The 21,853-nt window shown below is 44.5% G+C and overlaps 1 protein-coding gene across 1 annotated transcript; it reads left to right on the top strand.

Moving 5' to 3' along the window:
• The first annotated feature begins 5,562 nt into the window (after positions 1–5,562).
• On the top strand, positions 5,563–21,407 carry LOC126472985 (translation initiation factor IF-2). The gene is made up of 5 exons (XM_050099973.1): positions 5,563–5,852; positions 9,119–9,195; positions 12,541–13,112; positions 17,270–17,658; positions 21,112–21,407. Exons 2-5 carry the CDS (start codon positions 9,129–9,131, stop codon positions 21,140–21,142), a joined length of 1,059 nt encoding a protein of 352 aa, XP_049955930.1. The 5' UTR covers positions 5,563–5,852; positions 9,119–9,128; the 3' UTR covers positions 21,143–21,407.
• The last annotated feature ends 446 nt before the right edge of the window (positions 21,408–21,853 follow it).

Genomic DNA, 21,853 nt, shown 5'->3' on the forward strand with positions numbered 1-21,853 from the left:
GAAAGTCATTTCCACCACGTGGCGGAAGACACCAGCTGTCAAATGAAAAAACTCGCCCTTCAGTCACAGTCCTTTTAAGAGGACTGGGGAAAGACGGGCCCTAACCCTCAGGGTGAACATCTTTCTCCAGCTATTGGAAACAACGCAGTAGCTAACAGGTTGAGAACTCGGACGTGGTCAGGAAATTATATTTTGCAGTCTTTATTCACGCAGGCGGGTCTGGTGCGCTAGTGGTAATGACTTACATGCCATTCGTGGCGTGTTCCACGAGAAGAACATTCGGGCCCTATGATCGTCTACAAAAAGTGTTTTTTTATTAATGCTTACATTTGTCAGTGTTAGTGTTAGAGGGCGGCCAGATGCCCCCTTCCCAACAGGGAACGGGTGGGGACGGGAAGGGCATGTGTCTAGTGTCACCCTATTTCGAAGTGTTAGACGAGTTCGAAATGTCTGTGAATCGTGTAACTGGCGCCGGACGTGGATACCAGTTCGGTATTCACATAGGCAGATGTGCGAAATTGTCTAAAAACAACATCCAGGCTCTCCGGCACACCGTCCCTCGTCGTTAATCCATCGGACGTATTCGATCCGGAGCCGGCGCGCTTATTCGAATCCCAGAAGCGGCGTGATCACTCTCACTGCTGTGCGGACCGGTCAAATCGGATCTCAAAAATAATGCGAGTAAACAAGCCGGCGATGGCGCAACGCCTATTTGAAACACTGGGACCTGCGGATAGCGCCGCTCCTTGAAATGTCGGCCACATAAATGCGTATGCAAATATTTCGTAGAATTTAGTCATATTAAAGTTGACCCGAAGCACATCACCACCGACATTAACTACGAAGCAATAACCGATCAGCGCTCGCATAACCCCCTCAAGATGAAATACCAGGGAAAAAAGCTAGAAACGTATTTGGTACAACGTCTCCAACGCCATCTTACCTACCAAAATAAGCGCCATTTGTTAGGACATAATAGATGGTAACACCCCCACTGCGGACAGATTCCATAGAATAAAGCTACAAGCCACCCAAATTGTTATCTCTGCAAGCTAGTAGAGTCTAACTGCTTTGTGGAGAAAAAATTAGAATCTGTAGCTGCACTAGGAAAATATTAACAGCCATGAACAGAACTTCTGCAAGAACATTATCAGTGAATGACGCCCTTTATACCGACTGGAACATTTACTCAAGTGCAAAACAAAATAGCTACACTTGGCTAATGAGGCATTTTGTGCAGTCCCTCATACCCCACAAATTACCCACCGTATATTTCATATAACTGAAGACATCGCAACCTGCTTCCAAAACTTCTTAAAGAATGTATCATCTTAATCGGGCATACCTAGGCGAAGTGAAACGTGTCCTCTAAAGTGCATGACTCTAATGAACTGAGTATTAATACACTCTAAGGCAAAAAAAAAAGAAAAAAAAAAGAAAAGAAAAAAAAAACACAAACCACGAAGGAATTATCCTGGTGGGACAGAAATCAGTAGATGTGATGTACATGTACAGAAAAACAGATAATTACAGTTTCAGTAAAACTGTATGATTTATTCAAGAGAAAGAGCTGCATAAATTGAGCAAGTCAGTAACGCGTTGGTCCACATCTGGCTCTTATACAGGCAGTTAATCGACTTGGCACTGATTGATGGAGTTGTTGGATGTCCTCCGGAGGGATATCCTGCCAGATTATATCCAGTTGGCATGTTATAGCGTCAAAATCCCTACGTGGTTGGAGGGCACTGCAATAAAGCTCCAAACGTTCTTAACTAGGGAGAGATTCGGCAACTTTCCTGACCGAGGTAGCGTTTGGCAAGCATACGGTGATGCAAGCGCGAAGGCAAGCAGTAGAAATTCTCGTCATGTGTGGATGGGTATTATCTTGCTGAAATTTAAACCCAGGATGACTTACAATAAAGCGCAACAAAACATGACGTAGAATATCGTCGACGTACCACTGTGCAGTAGGGTGGTACGAATTACAACTAGAGATGTCCTGCTATGAAAAGAATGGGACCCCAGACCATCATTCCTCGTTGTCGGGCCGTATGGCGGGTGACAGTCAGGTTCGTACCTCATAGAAATTCACGGCGTCTCCAGGCATGTTTCTTTCAATCTGGCATTAACATAAACTTCATCTCTCAATGACGTCATGAACGACAAGTGTCTCAGATTCCACTTTAAACTGTACGTTCCTTTCCTTGCTGGATAACTGGGGTAAGTTATGAACACGCGGACTGATGAAATGACGTCCAGATAATATATTAGCACTACGCCATTGAGCCACAAGCAATTTGTTATTAGAGGAAAGTGCCCTAAACTGGACTGCCCATCGCAACGCCCGTCCTAAATCGGACCCCCTGGCCTCTTGGTTCTGCCTTCTCTTGGAATCATATATAAATAGTAGGTTAAGCGTCTTCCACTCTATAGTGGAGTGCACAAGTCATCAGCTTCACTTGTTACTTATCAGTTCGCCATTACATGTTTTGTCGAGGGAAAATGTTTTTAAATTGTGCTACTTTTATTACTCCGAGATACTGTCAGGTAAGACTTTCAACCAAATATGTTCTTCAGTAGTATGAACAGAAAGAAGAGACCCCCCTCACACACATACACGCACACCAGGCTCCAACTCTTACGGGAATCGGCAAAATGCCGCGAGGAATGAGAATAATGGCTAGAGGCACTACATTAGTTGTGCGTGGATAAATTGAGAATTTTTGTCTGACGTGAGGCGTGCGAGGGTAGTCCGTTCAGTTACGATGACCATTTTGTTCGGATCGCTTAGTGGTAAGCCAGCACGGTAGCTCAGTGTGTTCGGTCAGATGGTTGGCTGCCCTCTGTAACACTAAAACTGAGTAACGTATCCAACGATCAACTTGAACAGATCTCACGTGACATGTGGCCAGACCAAATGCTAAGAAAATAACGATTAAAACGAAAAATAAATAAATAAAAAGTGGTCAGAGCAATTGCCCAGTAAGTAGGAATCCCGGTCGGGCACAAATTTTCAACTTTCCCCATTGATTTAAATCAACGCCCACTCGCAGCCAATGTCTGTAATTACTTTGAGTGTTAAAGGTAATTTCTTAGGTTGAAGTTTGGTTAAAAATTTAGTATTCGATTAAAAATTGTAGGCTATAGGTGCAGAAATGGACCCCTTTCCGTTTTTTAAACTGAGCCTCTTAGTTTTTCATGTTTAATGGCTGACAGTATCAGAGCACACTTATGCCCTAGGAATTATATTGCTGGTTCTAAGAGGATAATGGGGAAGGTTAATCAGAGAAAGTGGAGACCACTTAAAAAAATTGAAGCTACTGATGCAGCTCAAAAAAAGAAGCTGGGTTGGAAGAAGCCCAGTAAACAGTTTAAGCTTCCAAAACCAGCCTTTGTGGGTTGTCCAGAAAGAAGCACGGTACATCCGAGGACCCAGAAAAAACAGAAAGAGGCAAACCTATAACTTTCGATAAAGCTCTTAGAGCTGGGTTGGTGTTGTCTTGCTATGGAAGCGTCTTTCTTTGGGCTTACACGTAATAACTTGTGAAGAATGGTCGTACAGATTGTACAGAGAAATGATATTCAAGACCCTTTCAAAAACGAACTTACTGGGAAAAACGAGTTAGTCTTGTTCTTAAAGTTCAGAACACAAACTGTCAGAAAGAAAGCCTACAGGAACATCCAGTAGCAGGGCTCTTGGTTTCAGGAAATAAAATACAGAGATACTGTATAACATTCTGGAATATGTTATATTACACCTGCTTTCGGTTTATTCTGATTTAATACGTTTTTCCAGTTCTATTTAGAGCATTTTAATAATTTTGAGAAGGGGTCCGATTTTGGCAATATTTTTCAAACAGGCTGCATGTAAGGTTTTTGAAAACACTTTTTTATTATAACTTTTAATTATTTTTCAAAGAGTAAAATCTAGACAGTGCGAAGCATTGTAAAGAAAATATTACATGCTTCTAAAAGAATTTTTTATTTTTCATCATTCATTTATTAATAAATCTGTCGACAGTTGCAGTATTTACATTTGGCGTCTATTTTCGGACCTTACAGGTTCATTTGCAAGTTTGGCCCATTCAGGCTGCGCTGAAAGTGCCTGATTTGGTTCTGACTTGCTAAGAGGGACATTCATCCCGCAAACACTGGTAGCAATTACTTCCGTAAAATATCTGGGAGTATGCGCGCGGAACGATTTGAAGTGGAATGATCATATAAAATTAATTGTTGGTAAGGCGAGTGCCAGGTTGAGATTCATTCGGAGATTCATTAGAAAATGTAGTCCATCAACAAAGGAGGTGGCTTACAAAACACTCGTTCGACCTGTACTTAAGTATTGCTCATCAGTGGGGGATCCGTACCAGGTCGGATTGACGGAGGAGATAGAGAAGATCCAAAGAAGAGCGGTGCGTTTCGTCACAGGGTTATTTGGTAAGCGTGATAGCATTACGGAGATGTTTAACAAACTCAAATGGCAGACTCTGCAAGAGAGGCGCTCTGCATCGCGGTGCAGCTTCCTGTCCAGGTTTCGGGAGGGAGCGTTTCTGGATGAGGTATCGAATATATTGCTTCCCCCTACTTACACCTCCCGAGGAGATCACGAATGTAAAATTAGAGAGATTCGAGAGCGCACGGAGGCTTTCCGGCAGTCGTTCTTCTCGCGAACCATACGCGACTAGAACAGGAAAGGGAGGTAATGACAGTGTCACTTAAAGTGAGCTCCGCCACACACCGTTGGGTGGCTTGCGGAGTATAAATGTAGATGCAGATGTAGATGAAGTTGCCACTTCGAGGTTCATTGTTAAGATCAAGCTAAGTACAGTCTCAGTACATCAGGCTAGCCGCCAAATATGAGCACTGGACCTGTTGTCAGTTACGTCAGTAAAATTTAATAAAGCTGATGGATCCCTGTCAACAAAAAGCTGAAACTAAACAAAAGTTTTCTATTTTTTAAAGATCAAAAATAAAATGGTGGTTGAGTTTTGGCCACTTTCCTCTATTCTTCTTCTTATTATTATTATCATTAGTATTAATTATTATTATTACCCACGCAAAGACTTATTGACTGCCAACAGGGAAAAAACGTTTCGGACAAGCTGTTTGGTTTGTGAGCTCACTAAAGACCCCTCCGGCTGAAAATTTCCTAAGTTCTCTCCACATTTTTGGTGGCGCTTTTGGTTTGAATGTTACCATAATCGTTCAATTTACTCGATTTTTACAGCGTATTTTTATTGTTTCGAAGCCAGATCTTCAGCACTGGCTACGGGTCGCGAAACTGGAGACGTTGTGGATACAGATGTGCGGCGGCTGTCGGCTGTCGGCGGGTGGCTGCATCTCACAGCGTGACGTTAAATCACGGCCGGGGCGACGTGTGTCCTGCTGGACCTGAATAATGCATTGCCAACGCGTGCCGGGGGCGCTCCTCCAGCAGAGGCGTGGGTGTGTGCGTGCGCCATTTTGGAGGCGGTGGGGGCGGCCGCCACGCACGTCACGTAGCGGACGCACGCCAGTCTCCGGCGCGGTCGACTCGTGCGTTATGCGAGTGCGGCCTGACAGCTTAGGCTGAATGGCCGATTGATAAAAAAAAACGGGCGGTGGGGCGGCGAGCGCGCCCGCGCTGTATCTGCATGTCCTTCTGGGCGGCTGCCAAGGGCCGCGCGGCGCCCCCGGCCGGGGTGGGAGTCCCCTGTATATAAGCCGCCGGCTCCTGCCGACGGGCACACCTCGCCGAGGAGATCCACCAGCCTCTCCTGTCCCCAGAGAGACGCCTCCGCCGCGAGACGAAGACTTGCCGGAAACGGTCTGGTGTCGTCCGCATCCAACACCTCGACGACGACCTCCTACACGTGAGTACCTACCGCCTACCACCTGTTGTCTCGTGAAGCGGGCTAGTTTACACCAGTGGATTAGTCTCGCATATTTCGGTGCTAATTGTTACCTCGTGCACAGCTATCTGGTCACGGATAACGCAAGTAACTCATCCTCTCTTACGGGTCGAAAATGGTAAGAGTGCAGTTTTGCCCAATTCCGTTATACGCTATATCTTCCGCAAAGCCAATGATTAACAAATTAGCATTTTTCGAGTTCAGGACCCTTTGGTTACGCTGCTGTAGGGTGAAGCCTAATGTCCCTCGTGGCGTCGACCTGCGCCGTCTGTAACTTCCCCAGACGGAAAATCTTTTTCAATGAACAAACATTTATCCGACGATACCAAGCAAAGACATGAGTGAGCATTTTCAGCCGCGTTAATAACGTTTTGCAACACTGCGTAAGACATTCTCCCTTAGGTTGTTGTTGGTGAACATAGATTTTTCCTACGTAGTGGGCGGATAGTGCGTGACACGATAACATTTACACTTCACGCGGTCGAAATACTGTCACACAACTCAAGTAGCTCTTTCAGCATTCACATACACTGGTGTTCAGCACAGCTCATGTTGCAGGTGTCGGATTAAGAAACCTCTTAGAGAATATGGACCAGATTGGATGCTGCAGCTAGCAAGTGCGGCAAGATCTCAGTAAGTGGCGGGGTGCAGATCTGCTTAGTTGTGCGGCCTGTTGGTCTAGGGGTTTTGGTGCAGGAGGTCCCGGATTCAAATCCTGGACAGGCTCTACTTTTCACTTTAGCGACAACCAAGCACTACGATAAACTTGCGAGTCTCTGAAAGTAAACCATGTGATAGGACAAACTGCATGTTGTGCCACTGGGCCATGAGACTGGCAAGTGCGTCATGTGGAAAGCAATCCCTGTGGCAGCATTAAACCGTCTTACTTATATCTATACGTAAAGACTGGCACGTACAACGATTCTATTCGTTTCCCAAAAGCTAGTACATCGCATGCACGTTTCTTAAATGCATGCGCATGCAGCACACAAAACGGAGTGATGTCTTTCCTGCTGGGAGAAACAGTTGAGGTCGTCTTCTCGCAGTTGAACCCCTTACGTTCCGTTATTAATCCTGGACACGCCCCAGTCCCTGTTGATGTGTCGTTTGGGACTGAACAACAATGTAATTAATGATTTCTCTTCCCTCAAATAAATTGCAGACACGACTGGCCTCTAATTTAATGAATTCAGCTTAATCCTTACGCTTGCGCCACCAGAATCCAACGCCTCATCGAATGATCTCTGCGGGAAAAAAATGACGACAACGAGACAAGAAGTAAACTTTAAATTAATTTTTACGGAAGTCCCACTGTTTTCACGCAGAATGGGAACCAAGAGCGCCAAGCAACTTGGCGGTAGAGGTGCCCTAATACCATGTTTCAGGAGCGATGATTAACTGGCACAAAACTATCCAGACCTTCGACGATGAGGGAATAATAGGCGATATCCCGTCGTGCTTTTGTCGAATCAAAGATTCATTTAGATGCAGTTAGCTGCCAAACAATGACGTCTTCAGGCAGCGGCATAACTCTGCAGTGTCAGTTGTCTCTTGTACTCATGATGATTTTGTTTTTCTAGAAGGTGCCTGAGAAATAATGTGTGATTTGCAGGAGAAATACATCCAACCATTTGAAGACTAGCTTTGGCGCTGAACTAATAACGACTACATAAACCGTCTGTTTAAAGAAAACGTTAAGTTCCCACCCGGTTGTTTCTTCTCCTTCCACTTGTCATTACGGCTCTGCATAGTCAATAGGATGGAATGATATTCCGCATATGCCTAACGTACTAATGTATTTCCGGCGTACTAAAGTCACTACTGCAAGCGGTAAGGAAGTCAGATAGGAGGGAAACTGCTCCAAAAACTATAACGGTATTGTAAATTCTTGTCCAAAACTATTTCCTTCGTCGTTCTGCATAGGCAAGATGAAAAGACTTATTATACATAAACGACGCAGGTAGACTCGGTTTAATACCACTAAATTTCATTGTATAACAAGACCGAAAGATCAATTTTAGTCAAGAGAAAATGACGATCAGTAAAGAGGGCCGTTCGCAACGCACTAATTTTTTGTGCATAAAATTGATTTGTAGCAGACTGCACACACTATTTGTATTGAGAGTTATGTGTGTTATGTATTATGCTTTGTTATATAAATTTCTTAATCGTATTTTTTTTAGAAAGATATCTCCGTTTTATAAATTGCACTAACCTTTACTGGGCAAAGAAACGTCCCAATACCTTCTACTACAAGCTACTCCCATATAACGATTTAATTTGACTGTGCTGTTTCCTCGGTAAAAGCCTTAAATGATAATTCACTGGCTAACAGGTCCCGTTTTCGTCGCATTGTTTCGACGACATTCCTAGTGTGATCTCACATATTCTCAGCCGCGCGGGATTAGCCGAGCGGTCTTCGACGCTGCAGTCATGGACTGTGCGGCTGGTCCCGGCGGAGGTTTGAGTCCTCCCTCGGGCATGGGTGTGCGTGCTTGTCCTTAGGATAATTTAGGTTAAGTAGTGTGTAAGGTTAGGGACTGATGACCTTAGCAGTTAAGTCCCATAAGATCTCACACACATTTGAACATATTCTTACTTTCTGCGATGCAATCGTAAAATTGTACCAAAAGAAACGGGCACATTCAGACGTTTCTTGTGGTCGCCCATGTCATAAGACGGTCTCCTCAGCTACCAAGATCATTGATGCAGTCGTTGTGGGGTGATCAAATCGTGCTAGACTAATTAAGGCCTTTTGGTGGAAAAAATATCCCTCATGAGTATCTGGCCGGCAAGAGGGGGGCATGTAGTAGCTGCTGATCACTAGGTATTGCACCAATGACCCAGGCTGAGTCCCAAACTTCCTCGCTGTGTTACACGGTGTAAGCAGGAATCATTGTCTTACTTGATCTGTCAGCTAGATGGAAATATTAAGTTGGTGACCATCTTTGTCCTGTATTTCACACTTCGCTTTCTCTGTCATTTGTGTCAATAAAACAAACAATGGCCTACATGTAAACTAATCACTGACCAATAATAGTAAACGCAGTGTCTGCACTTTGGGAAACGTTAAGTACCAAAAAGCACTAAGAAAGAATATTTTTCAATTATGCGGCAAAAAAATCACATTAGCTGGCCTATGTGCCACTGCTGGAGAACGTTATTTAAGCTCCTAATTTTTTTCGTGGACAGATAATAATTCAGTTGTCTTTGTGTTTCGGTTGCAGGCCTGTCATCATGAGGACAGCAATGGCGCTGGTGTTGTGTGTTGTTGTGGCAGCTACGGCTCCTCTGCAGAGTTTAGGTGAGTCCGCCAGCAGAACATACGTAGAGCACGAATCTCGCTCTAATGTTCTTGCCACATCCTTCCAAATTTCTTCATAACTAATAGCATCTTAAGTAGTGCAATACTTACTTCTTCAGATTATCTAAGGCAGCGAATCACTACAGGACAGGTACCAAATGTTTTCTTCTCAATCGCTACAAAGAACTGCTAGAGGCTGTTAAAATTAGGCTCAACAAAAATTTTAGTATTCAACATAGTACACTCGGCGACGGAAAAACTTAAGAAACAAGGACACACTCATACAGCTGAGACCTCCCTTCTTTGAAGGTAAAGAGGCCAGCAGGAGAAAACACCTCTATTATGCTTTTGGTGGCCGTATGCGGCTCAGGCGACAGCGAACAGTTTCGCTTGTCACGACTTTCGGCGTATCCTTGGTCTGTCAGCGGTCGTCTGCTCGCTGGTTGCTGGTTGCTAACCGTGCTCCAGATCTGGAGGAACGGCTCTGCGAACACGGAAACGTAATTTACGAAATGTACTTACAAAAGGTTTCAGTTTTAATACTACACGAGTAACTGCACTACTACAAGAAACGAAAAATATCATTTAGAGGATAAAACAAAAGTATTTTCAGATCAATATTACTCTCAGCAGTGTTTAGAAGCCGCGATAAATATGTCAAGAAACGTGATGGGGATTAATAATTTCCCGTAAATTCAACTGAACTTTTTGCACGCACACATGAATAATGAAAATGACAAAGGAATATTTCTACTCATGTAACCACTGAAGATGTGGAATTGAATGTAACTGAATGTCAGATACGGTAATGAAAAATATGGAAAAGAAGGAGTAATGATAAGCTTAAAACCAAGTGAGCCAATAGTTTTCATTAGAGGCTACTGCACTTCCATTATCGCTCAACTTCAACGTTGGTCGTGTACTGTGAATAGAACCTTACTAACAGAGCACAATGGGAAACTGTAGTTGCTACGCTGTGATCTATTAGCACCTTGCATTTTCTACAATGCAAGTTCGTTGACGTAATTACGTAGAGCGACAATCCTCAGCTTTACAGTGCTGCCATGAACTGTTTACAATCTAATTCCCAGACGATATGTGCAATAACAATAATTTCGTGAGGCTTAACGGCATGGTGTGAACCTTTCGGAGACTTGTGAGTTCTTAAACTACACCAGTAATCATGTTGGGGAGAGGTGATCTACTGTTTGGCGTGGAATCCGAACCTTCACATCAATGAGATGTGAAGGCTAGCTTAAAGCAGACTGAAAATTTCGTCGTCCGATTGCGATTCGATCGTGCGAACTTTCCGTTCAAACGCTTTATCGCTGGACCATCAGGTCCGACTACAAGTACAAGAAGTAAAAATATCGCGGTAGGCTCTTTATTTTTCGAAATTACGATCAACACAGCCACTAAATTTCACAAGTCTGCGTTTACGCTTTGTGTCACTGCTAACTGTTTCCATCTTCATTTAACGCGTACGCCGCGCACATATGCAAATCCACAGCTTAGTTGATGACATTCATGAGGAAAATTTACCCCATTCTTCTATTCTTCTTTCCAACTTTAATAATTGTTTCCGACAGTGAGGTGACCTGCCAACAGCTTCAGCGACTAAATGTTGGACAAATCCTCAGCACAATTTGATGAGAAACGAGGAAATATATTTTCGGCGACAAAACAACGATTGTCTTATTATTATCATTAACGGCCACAGTCAAACACAAAAACGAGGACAGAGCCTTGACAGGGCTTGCACAATCATATCGCAAAGGACTCGAGGATACGGCAACTTGATCTTATAAACATGTAACGTACATCCAAATTATGGGAACAATTGATAGGTAACAGAAAAAATATATGTATTTGTTGTCTACTTGGACAAGTACATTATGGACGTATATTGCTAAGTTCCTCAAGAATAACCGGAGGAGGATCTCCAGTTATTCACCAAAGCCATTGTTGTTTGTTTTTGCCTATAAAGAATTATGTTTTGTCAGATAGTACACTTAGACCACGTACTTAAACCATGCACTCCAAATTCAGTTTGGTAGACATACGGCGGATTCTCGTTCGGCAAAATGCGGCAGTGAAAGAATTCTCTTCGTATGTACGAACAGTTCTAGGTGTAATGAACAACGTCAAGGCTGCAAGGAAGAAAGCCCTAAATCTCAAGCAGGAGGTAGGATGTGATCGATCACAGCCTGAGTGCGAATACTCGGCGGTAGCGAGATTCGGCTACAGTTGGCGAGCCGCTCTGAACGCACTGCCCTCTTGCCAGCCTCCTGCGAGCTATGTTGGCGGCGCGCCAACAGGTCATATGGATCGCAGAGGATTTGTAAGTTGCTACGTCGTTCGCATCCAGAATCCTTATTAGTGCTAGTTCAGTAACATCCCATCGTGGACAAAGTGATCCGCAGTTTATAAGAGCGACAGTTTAATTTTGATGTCCTGTGAATAGTTGACAACACGATGGAAAGAGGAGGGAGGAGAGGAGGAAATTAACCGCTCGTCCTCCTCGGTAGCTGCGCACTCAGAGCGGCGGTTTGCCAAGAGAAGAGGCCCGAGTTCTAATCCCGCCCAAGGACTGCGTGTTCCCTTGTGTTGTCACTACGTTCACATCGTCATAACTGACATGCCACTGTTGGGATGACTGAATGGGCACCCGGAACCGCGCTGCTCCTACGGTCGCAGCTTCGAATCCTGCCTCGTGCATGGATGTGTGTGATGTCAAAAAATGGTTCAAATGGCTCTGAGCACTATGGGACTCAACATCTGAGGTCATCAGTCCCCCTAGAACTTAGAACTACTTAAACCTAACCAACCCAAGGACATCGCACACATCCATGCCCGAGGCAGGATTCGAACCTGCGACCGCAGCGGTCGCGCGGTTCCGGACTGAAGCGCCTAGAACCGCTTGGCCACGGCGGCCGGCTGTGTGATGTCCTTAGGTTAGTCAGGTTTCAGTAGTTCAAAGTCTAGGGGACTGATGACCTCCAATGTTAAGTCCCATAGTGCTCAGAGCCGTTTGATTTGAACGATACGTCAGGTTAACTCAGCTGTTGGAGCGAACTTGTTTGCTCCGTATCACAGAGCATGTTATTTTAAATTGCGGAAAATCACAGGCAAAATTCCGCATTTCGAATGACATGATCGGTACAAGCCGTAAAATACTTTGCGTTTAATGTCATGGGGCAATTGAAGACGCATCCTTAGGTGATCTGTACAAAACTTTACATGGGTTTTTTTTTTTTTACAAATAATTTTAACAATGGTCTGAAAAATAAAGAGACGCTGAAAGATAAGTGGACTTAAGGTGACAGCGGTGTGTCATGCCCGCAGCGTTCCCGCAGAGGGCGATGATGTTCAGCGGCTACTTCGGCCGGCCGGTGCCGGCGCAGTACTACCCGCGCACGTACGGCCGGCCGGGCTTCGTGACACGCGGCTATGAGCCGCAGGGCGCCATGTCGGCTTTCGCCGCCGGCAACACGGTCGCCGCGGGCTCTGGCTTCTACGGCGGCGCCGACGGCAACGGCAACGGCAACGGCAACGGCATAGGCTACGCCAACGGCAACGGCTACAGCAACGGCAACGGCTACAGCAACGGTAACGGCGCGGCGCTCACCCCCGACTGCAGCCAGTGCAACGGCGTAGTGCCGCCCCCGGGCGCCAGCGCCGAGCAGCCCGAGCCGGAGGCGGAACCCGAGTCGCAGCCGCAGCCGCAGCCGTTGCCGGAAGCCGCTCCCGCCCCCGCGCCCGCCCCCGGCTCCCAGGAAGAGCCCGGCGTGTCGCAGGAGCAGCCCGCGCTGCCGCCGCCCTCCGCCGAGGCTGACGACTCAGACTTCCCCAGCGACCAGCCCGCCACGCCCGCTCCCGTAGCGCCGCCGGCGTCCGCCGAAGTCCCAGAGGAGGAGGTAAGCGCGACGCCTTCACTTGTTACCTAGCCGTGTTCTTTCCATCCCTACATCGCACTCATAACCTACACTCATTCAGCACAGTAAAATTGCCACTTAAATGTTCAACACATTTTTTTTTCTAGTCAATTTATTTGTTGCCTTTGGATACACCAGTACGGCAAGTCTAAACTTACCTTGCTGTCATCTTTACAAAGCGTAAATATTTCGTTCCTACTAGGGATATTAGGAAAGTAAGGTCCGATTGGGCGCGAAAATCCGATAAAGCTTTGAACATATGTGTTGGGCAGTGTCTATAATATGCTCGTCCCTCGTGTCACGTCGGTCTTTCCAATTCTAAGCGCACAGTGAGCGCGTGAAGATGCCTAGAACAGTAATGTCTCCTGCCAAATACGAGGGCCTGGTGAATGATTTCAAGTGATGTTGTGCAGCCCACATAACAACTGTCAAGCGTTTCCTTCTCGGCCGCACTCTGCAGGTGCAATGAACATGCTCCTGCAGATTTAACTGGGTCCCTCTGAGTTTCATCCCCGCTTACACGAACTGCTGACTGTGAAAACAACATTTTGGCACAGACAACGAGCTGTAGCCGAACGTAGATAACTAGCGGAAAGCACATACGGCTGTCTTCTATGAGAGCTGAACATGTAGCTAACTGTTGCAAACAAAACATGTTTGATTTTTACAGTGGTTTCCATTTCGCGACCGATTGGACCTTACTTTCCTAATAGACGTCGTACAATTTCTTGCAAATTTTAAACAAACTTCTGTGACATGGTGAAAAATATAGAAATAAATACAGTGGCTTCTTAGGTTAACGAACAGATTTCTAACAAATCGAAATAAACACACAAGCAGGCTTAATGGTCACAATTTATTCCCAATTTTAACACTAATTCTACAAGCAATTGATGAATATCTATATGCATTGTAGTCAGAAGTGTTAACACATTCGAAGGAGGTTCTTGATTCATGTAGACTAGCTCCATAAGTAGGCAGTCTGATTCTCTTCTATATCGAGGGCAGCCAAATTAGGTGTAGCTGACGTCCCGGTTCTCCCCACGGTATGATGGTATGATGTGAAGTTTGTAGATGTGTTGACGGTAACAACCGTGGTCTACCTTCAACCTGGCAATGATCCTTACAAATTGCGTCTCGTTCCCTGTACCAGTTGGGTTGCATTTCATAACCCATTTTTCAGCATACCATTCGGCCCTCGGTAGATGTAGGTGGATTTGTTTGTACAAGGTGTCCTTGTGCAGATCTTCGGTCTACTACGCCTTGTTACATTCCTTTTTGGTCATGTCTCCAATTACAGCGAGATCATGCGCTGGAATCCGTCGTTGTTATATTCCATTCGCTGTTTCGTCCATATGCAACTGACTAGCTTTTCATGTCCGCTTGATCCACAATGATGATACCTCCGTACTCGTTTTATTCTAGTCTGATACAGGAGCAGCCGATGTCAGTGTTTCCACAGCGGAGAGTCCGTGATTATTACGATGTGGTTAGCTGCTACTCTCCCGCCGTATCTTAGTGTCCGCTCAATGGCTAGGAAGTCAGCCGTGAAAATTGACGCCACTTTCGGGATGCGAAATAGTTCACTATTCTTATTTTTAATATCTACAAACGCCCAGACGACAGAATCCAAGTATTTAGACCGTCAGTATACACACATGCTACACCTATCCATTGTTCGAGAACACTTTCTAAATTGCTGTTATTGATTACTAGGCTTTCAGAGTAGCCCAGATTAATACGTAAGTCCAGCAGCTTGTTGACATGTTCCTAGCCTTGCTCAAAGTGGTGTAGTAGTAGAGTGCTCCGAATGATGTTCTGGACTTGTCTATCGTTGAAATTGCCCGCACAAGTCGTGGTGCTGATTTTTGGGTCCAATAACGTTTGTTTCAACGTCTTTATCTTCCTACAGTGTATCTGTCTTTAGGAAGCACCATTATATGCTCATGTCTCAGATTCAAATCTTCATAACGTATGCTTGTAAGTAACTCCTCTTGCCGCGAAACATTATCGCGATGGCAGCCGAGTGGTTGAGACGAATTGTCTTACTCTTTCTTTTTTCACTAAACTCTGCACCTACGTTTCCATTGCTCTGATTGTAAAAAAAATGCACTAACATTAGTCTAGACTTTATCGTCTCTGTTTCGTTGATCGTCTCTGGAATTCAGTTCACAAATATTTATTCAGTTACTACCACCCATTAATGTACACACACCACCAAGATCGGTCTGTTATACCCATTTTTTGATTTGCAACATTCCATCATTTGTCACAGTCATCTTTTAAATGCGGTTAATTTCTTAATTATTTTTGTTCTTAAGGAAAAATCTTGTTAAAAGACCATCAGGAGGTAAAGTACCGTCGCGTATCGGATTATCATAGTTTGAACACACGTTCAGATTGAACAGGATTCAGCAAAAAATCAGATGAATTTTTGAAAGATATCATCCTGTCATTCATATTGAATTCAGGGAAGCCACGGGAACATTAATATGGAGTCTAACCATGCCCCTCCCTAATGCCAGTGCAACTCAGTGAAAACTTACCATCAGAATAATTTTAGGGTATACATCTAATGCTGTCCCATCGGTTTGCGAGTTTTCCATGCGAAAATTATCTGTCATGTATCGGAAGGAAACTCACAGGCCCTCAAGGTGTCTCAGTGTCGTCTAGGATGGACTCTGCCTTGTTTCTGTTTGCTACCTTAAACCGATACTACAGATACAAAACATGCTGCGTGGCGACAAATCGTCTGTTTTCCATCATAAAAGTACACAGTGTTTAGTTTGATATGAATTTTAAAGAAACTGCAATTTATGAGCATATTTAAATTGATAAACTCAAACTGCTAATATAACGTGACGCATACTCTGCAAACTGTCAAGATCACATGACAAAATAGACCAAAGAAATTGTGATGAGCCATGTGACCTTAAAAATTAGGTAACCTTCTGTCGTAACAGCATCTGATCGGGCTTTATTCGCTCAAACTGTAATATAAACAAACGACAACTTGCAACGTTTTCGAGTATAATCTATTCCCCATGCTTTTCGAAAAATAATAGACACTTGACGTCAAAATATGGTATTACTAACACTTACCTATTACTAAGAAAAGTCGCAATGACAGACTCAAAGTGTGGCCGAGAAATTTTGATTCTAATCGTTTCTTAAGTTTCAGTTGTTTTCTTTGGAATCAATACAGCCAAATTGAAAAGGTCTTTTAGGAAAAGATCACTTTGAACAAGTGCTCCACCTAAATGACTCACTATCATCGGTAGACTAAGACTGAAGTCCATGCATGTCCTACGGAAGGATAACAGTCAGCTCACCAGTATTCCAGTTGTTAGTACTGACTTCTCTAAAGCGGTGTTACTCCTTCTCCTTTTGGATATATTGTGATAACTAATAAAGATTAATAGGTTGCACAATGATGGTATTTAAGTAACTTGAAGTTTTGCTTGTATAAAACTGAGCCTTCATTTCCCCTGAAAAGGATGAATGCTCCTCACTCCAGTCTTCAGACGAAAGAAAGCTCCTTGGCAGCACCGGGAATCTAATTTGGATCCTCTGTGTACCATTCAGACGAGGTCTGTCTCAAGGGATCAAATAATAATGTAAGCGTTGATAGTACCCACTAGTCCCTCTCAAAGAACTCCTGCACACAGACTTCCTTCTCCACTTCAAGCTACAGAAACTGCTTTTATGCCACTAAAGTCGAGGGCAAAATGAACGGGCAAGGAAAGAAAGTTCTGTTTTCCGAGCGAAGTGGTGCCATGGTTAGCACACTAGACTCGCATTCGGGAGGATGACGGTTCAAACCCGCGTCCTGCCGTTCTGATTTAGCTTTTCCGAGGTTTCCCTAAATCGCTTCAGACAAATGCCGGGAAGGTTCCTTTGAAAGGGCGCGGCTGACTCCTTCCCCGTCCTTCCCTAATCCGATGGAAACGACGACTCCGCTAACTGGTCCCTTCCCCCAAATCAACCAATCAACCAACCAAAGTTCTATTTTTCTTCCGTGGAAAATAGTGTAACGAGGAGCTGGTGGATCGTGTCGCTTTTGGATCACCTGTCAGTCCTCAACAACCCTGACATCACTGGCACGTGCAACCACAGCATAATTTGCCTACCTGTTGCAGAGCGGCCGCGACTTTTCACACAAGCACGAGCCGAAGCCGGCAAGCAAGCCCGGCCGCAAGCGACCGGCGCAGGACAGCGCCGACGACGATGACGACGACGACGACGACGACGAGGATGACTTCCCGATCGGCGGGCTGCCGCTGCCGCTGCCGGGCAAGCGGCGCAAGGGCCACGGCGGCTTCTACAGCTCCTACTTCCCCATGTTCTTCGGCGGGTTCCCCGGAGGCCGCAGCAGCGGCGGCGGCGCCGACGGGACGCCGGGCGTGGCCACGGCCATCGCCAACAGCTTCAGCACGGGCAAGGGCGCCGTCGCCACCAGCCACGCCACAGCCTACGGCGGGCCCCACCTGCTCGGCGCCTCCGGCTCCAATGGCTACAGGAAAAACGGGTACGGTTGCCAGTCCGTTGATCGTCGCTCTCCGATACGTACGCATCACTGACATCCCCAGCATTTTTATAACACCAGCTTGCGCATCGGAGAAAAATTTTTCTTCTGTTTTCTTTTAAGTCACCTCTGAACTAGCTTCATACGTTTCACATCTCTGCTTATAAGGCCTCCAGTGCAATAAATTATGTCTAAGATGCATTCTAATCTTTGAAATTCCTTAAGCTTTTACGTTCTATAGCCTCGCACTACATTGTTCCTTTCCCTTGTCGGGATTATCAACAATTTCCTTTCATCGTCTTTTCTGACTGACTCTGTTTCATACTTCGTAGACCTGCAAATTCCCTTATCTTCTGCAGCAGTAGAGCCGGAAGGCTTCAGCTGTTTTCTTTCCTGTTGCTCTATCGACGTCTCAACGCCTCGCAGTGGTGAGAATTGTGTGAAGTCTGCCGGCCGGAGTGACCGAGTGGTTCTAGGCGACCGCTACGGTCGCAGGTTCGAATCCTGCCTCGGGTATGGATGTCTGTGATGTCCTTAAGTTAGTTCGGTTTAAGTAGTTGTAAGTTCTAGGGGACTGATGACCTCAGAAGTTAAGTCCCATAGCGCTCAGAGCCAATTTTTGTGAAGTCTACTAGAAAAATTTGCGTAACCTTTTCGCTTTTGTGAAGGGGTAATGCTTTGTACTACACGGGCGCGGGTAACTACAATTACGTCTTCATCTTAACGCCACTCTCATTTAAGTCTGTGCTTTTCATCTTTCGTATAGTTTACTTTAGAACAGAATGACGTATTCAGGCTCTGTGTTTTCCAAGTGTATTATCCATTGAGCTCCGGGAACACACACACACACACACATATATATATATATATATATATATATATATATATATATATATATATATATATATATATATACTGTGTTCCCGGAGCTCAAGGGATAATACGCTAGGGATATATATATATATATATGTGTGTGTGTGTGTGTGTGTGTGTGTGTGCGTGTGTGTTTGGAGCTTACGGGCGCCCAACGTCGAGGTCATCAGCGCTCTTGGATATATTAAAAGAAAAAAATGTGGATAAAATTTCAAACATTGTTGTCATACAGTCAGGAGGAAACCTGTAAAGTTACACTCATTCACTCACTCCTACCAAACACGCGTTGACCCACACAATCACTCAGTCTCACAGGTATTAATACAACAGAGAAGGTTGAAAGATGTTATACATGGGTTTCAAACACGTATAAAACTACAGAAGAGCTCAAAAAACAGCATAGGGAAATGTGACTGGCTGAGCACTTAAAACATAAAAGGGGGGTGAGCCAGTCATCACCCTAAAGTTTCTGAAGCAATTTAGACAGACCTCAGAGCCGTAAAACTCGATCCACATTCGTTTCACTTAAAACAGAGGGCTGATTGTAGCTGTTCTCTGATCTGAAAATAATTATCTGTACGCCACAGGTACCACGCTTTGGAGGACCCGCTGATCGGAGTAAGAAGCCATGTGTCAGAAGACTGTGGCCTATGCGAAGACGAGTAAGCAGGACCTCATCCTGTCTTTGTGGCTGAAAGGAAGTACGGCATAGCCGTGTAGTGGTATTTACTAGACGCAGCTTATTATCAGTCACGTCCAACCACTCGTTTTTCCATTAACGCATCACTCTGTACCTCAATAGGCAGGCGGGAATACTTTGATAATGTTCAATTCACATGGATTCAGCCACTAAATAGAGACGTACTGCTTGTTCACCTTACAATTGCTACCCAGACCACGATAGTTCTTTAGCCAGAACTTTGGGCGGGAATAAATTTTAAAAACCAAGGAATATTCCAATGCCAATCAGTTTTTCTTTGGTCCCACAAGAAAAAAATTAACACTAAGGGCGTTTCTATCAAATACTGTTTTCCAGTATGACATATATCTTGAGCATTACATTAAGAAGTAACTGAAATAATTACATAAAGTGATGCCTTACAGCTACTTCCTTGTAAGATGTGCGTGAAAAGAAAGACACAATGCGTACAATAAGTATTCATTTCATAATATTGTCACGATATTTCTTCGACCATATGGACATATTTAGATCAGGTAGATAAAATTTGTATTGATCTAACACAAATAAACAAAAAATTCAGTTGATGAAGTCGAGCGGCGGGTTATCGTGAAACCAGTGAAGTCCTGTGTGGTATATTAATGTGCCTGCATTTCCTAAAATTGAATGTTTACTTCAGTATCACTAATTCACTGAGAATGAAAACTATTGAAGTAAATCTTGATTGCATTTCGCAACGTTTCATTCATTTTACACAAGCAGTCTTGCAACCTCCTTCCCTTTTCAGATCGCTCTATGATTCATTCCTCCAGTGTCACCATAACAAATTCATATTCCTCTACATATGATTAAGCGCACATCGTCGATATTCATAAACCTATCATGACTACTCCAGGACTCAAATCTGCAATCTTACATCTTCTTACCTTCGTAAGTGCAGTTACAGGAGGGCTCAGTAACATACATTTGACTTTCGTTCTTAATCGTAGCCTATTCTCAGAAATACTGTGCGTTCTTTCGAATGGTCCTAACATCACAAACGCTCTGAACTTTATTTATTCAGTGTAGGAATATCTCTGTACGGAGAAAATTAGCTCTCACAGTCACCCACATTTATTTCAGTTTTGTAATCAATATCCATAGTTCTTCGTATCCTTGTTTCAGCATGTGATCATAGATTGACATAGTGTTCATGAGTGAATGTTTAGTATCATACTTCAGTATTCTGAGTAATACCTCGCAGGCTATTATGCATCCCACTATCAAAAGCGTAAATAATTGAATGTCCGTCTTGAGTTTTCAGTCTGTGAATTGTCTCTTCATGTATGTGCCGTGATGAATGTATTTCCATTACCTAAATGTGTGGGTAACGCAAGTTGGTTGATTATCACCAGTCTGAGCGCCAGTGTCTCCGGTCACATTTCATTTCTGCTGCCCAAAGATTTGAGAACAGGAACATCTGACTATAAGTGCAATTGTCTTATTACGGTCTTCGTATAAACGCATTTAGTACACGCCTCCTATATATCGCAAAATACAAATGCCAGTCCCAGCTAATAATTCCATTTAAATATTTACAGTAGAATATATAAGGTAACACCACCATCCATTGGCTACGTATTTTGGTCGCACCACGAGATGTCCACTCGTAGAGGTGCGAGGCGCACGGTAGATGGAAAGTGCCCTATGCGCTTGCGGAACACGAGTAGAGAAGTCCTTTCGACATACACAAGCCGATTCACTTTTAGAGTGGTACGTGGGCCAGCTTCGGTAGCTCAGAATTTAGCGCCGGCGCCAATAGATGTGCCTGCGAGCTGCCCCGACTTCTCCTAGCGCAGACATGCCGCTGGTGCTCAGCTCAGCTCCTCTCGTTTTGCTCACTGTGCCTGTTGTTATGTCCGCAGGTCGAAGGCCCGGCTCACTTCGCGAGCGTAGTACCAGCCTCTGCCGCTGCCGCCCGTCGAGAACAGACGCCGGCCGCTGCAGCTAGCGTCGTTCGCTTCCTGGTCCACCGCAAACGACCGCTCGCAGCCACCACCACAGACTCCTGATGGTCCCGGCGGCCGCCGTGGCGGCTGGCATCGCCGCAGACGCTCGCTCGCCGGACTCTCGCTATTTAAATACTTACCTATCACAGTTTTATGTATTAAAGAACTCTGTCTGTAGTTAGAACCATAAATAAACTAATATTTTAACTATACACCAATCTTTTATTTTATGTGACGTCTGCTAAAATGGATGTGACTTTGATAGTAGCACTGGATATTAAAGTTCCACTACAAGCTGTCCCGGTTAAGGATTACAAGTGAATAAAACCCAAAGTAAATATTATTAAGCGATCTGACTACCCTCGGGAATGATTCGTCACAGACACGCATACTTAGCGCAAAGGAAACTCTCTTGCATCTGAAAAGATCTACTGATTGTGTCCTAGTAACGTAACATCGTCACAGAACATAATAAGGAGCTCTCGAAGCAAATTTTCCTTCTATTGTCTGAAAATAATTTACTAGTGCCAACAGAGTTCTTTGTGAACATCTACCACGAGCATAAGTGGTTTTTATTGATAAAACAGATTTGGATTATGAATGAGAATATTGAGTTTGATTACTTTCACGTAGGCATTGTCTTACACCTCATGCTTGC

This window comes from Schistocerca serialis, chromosome 1, assembly GCF_023864345.2.
Source record: "Schistocerca serialis cubense isolate TAMUIC-IGC-003099 chromosome 1, iqSchSeri2.2, whole genome shotgun sequence".
In the NCBI taxonomy this organism is placed as follows: Eukaryota; Metazoa; Arthropoda; class Insecta; order Orthoptera; family Acrididae; genus Schistocerca; species Schistocerca serialis.

Bases quoted from the DNA above. Each gene is read 5' to 3' on its own strand.
- LOC126472985 (XM_050099973.1), top strand. From the start codon at position 9,129: ATGAGGACAGCAATGGCGCTGGTGTTGTGTGTTGTTGTGGCAGCTACG. The intron at 9,196-12,540 runs GTGAGTCCGCCA...TCATGCCCGCAG, and splicing joins GGCTCCTCTGCAGAGTTTAG to CGTTCCCGCAGAGGGCGATG. The intron at 13,113-17,269 runs GTAAGCGCGACG...TACCTGTTGCAG, and splicing joins CCGAAGTCCCAGAGGAGGAG to AGCGGCCGCGACTTTTCACA.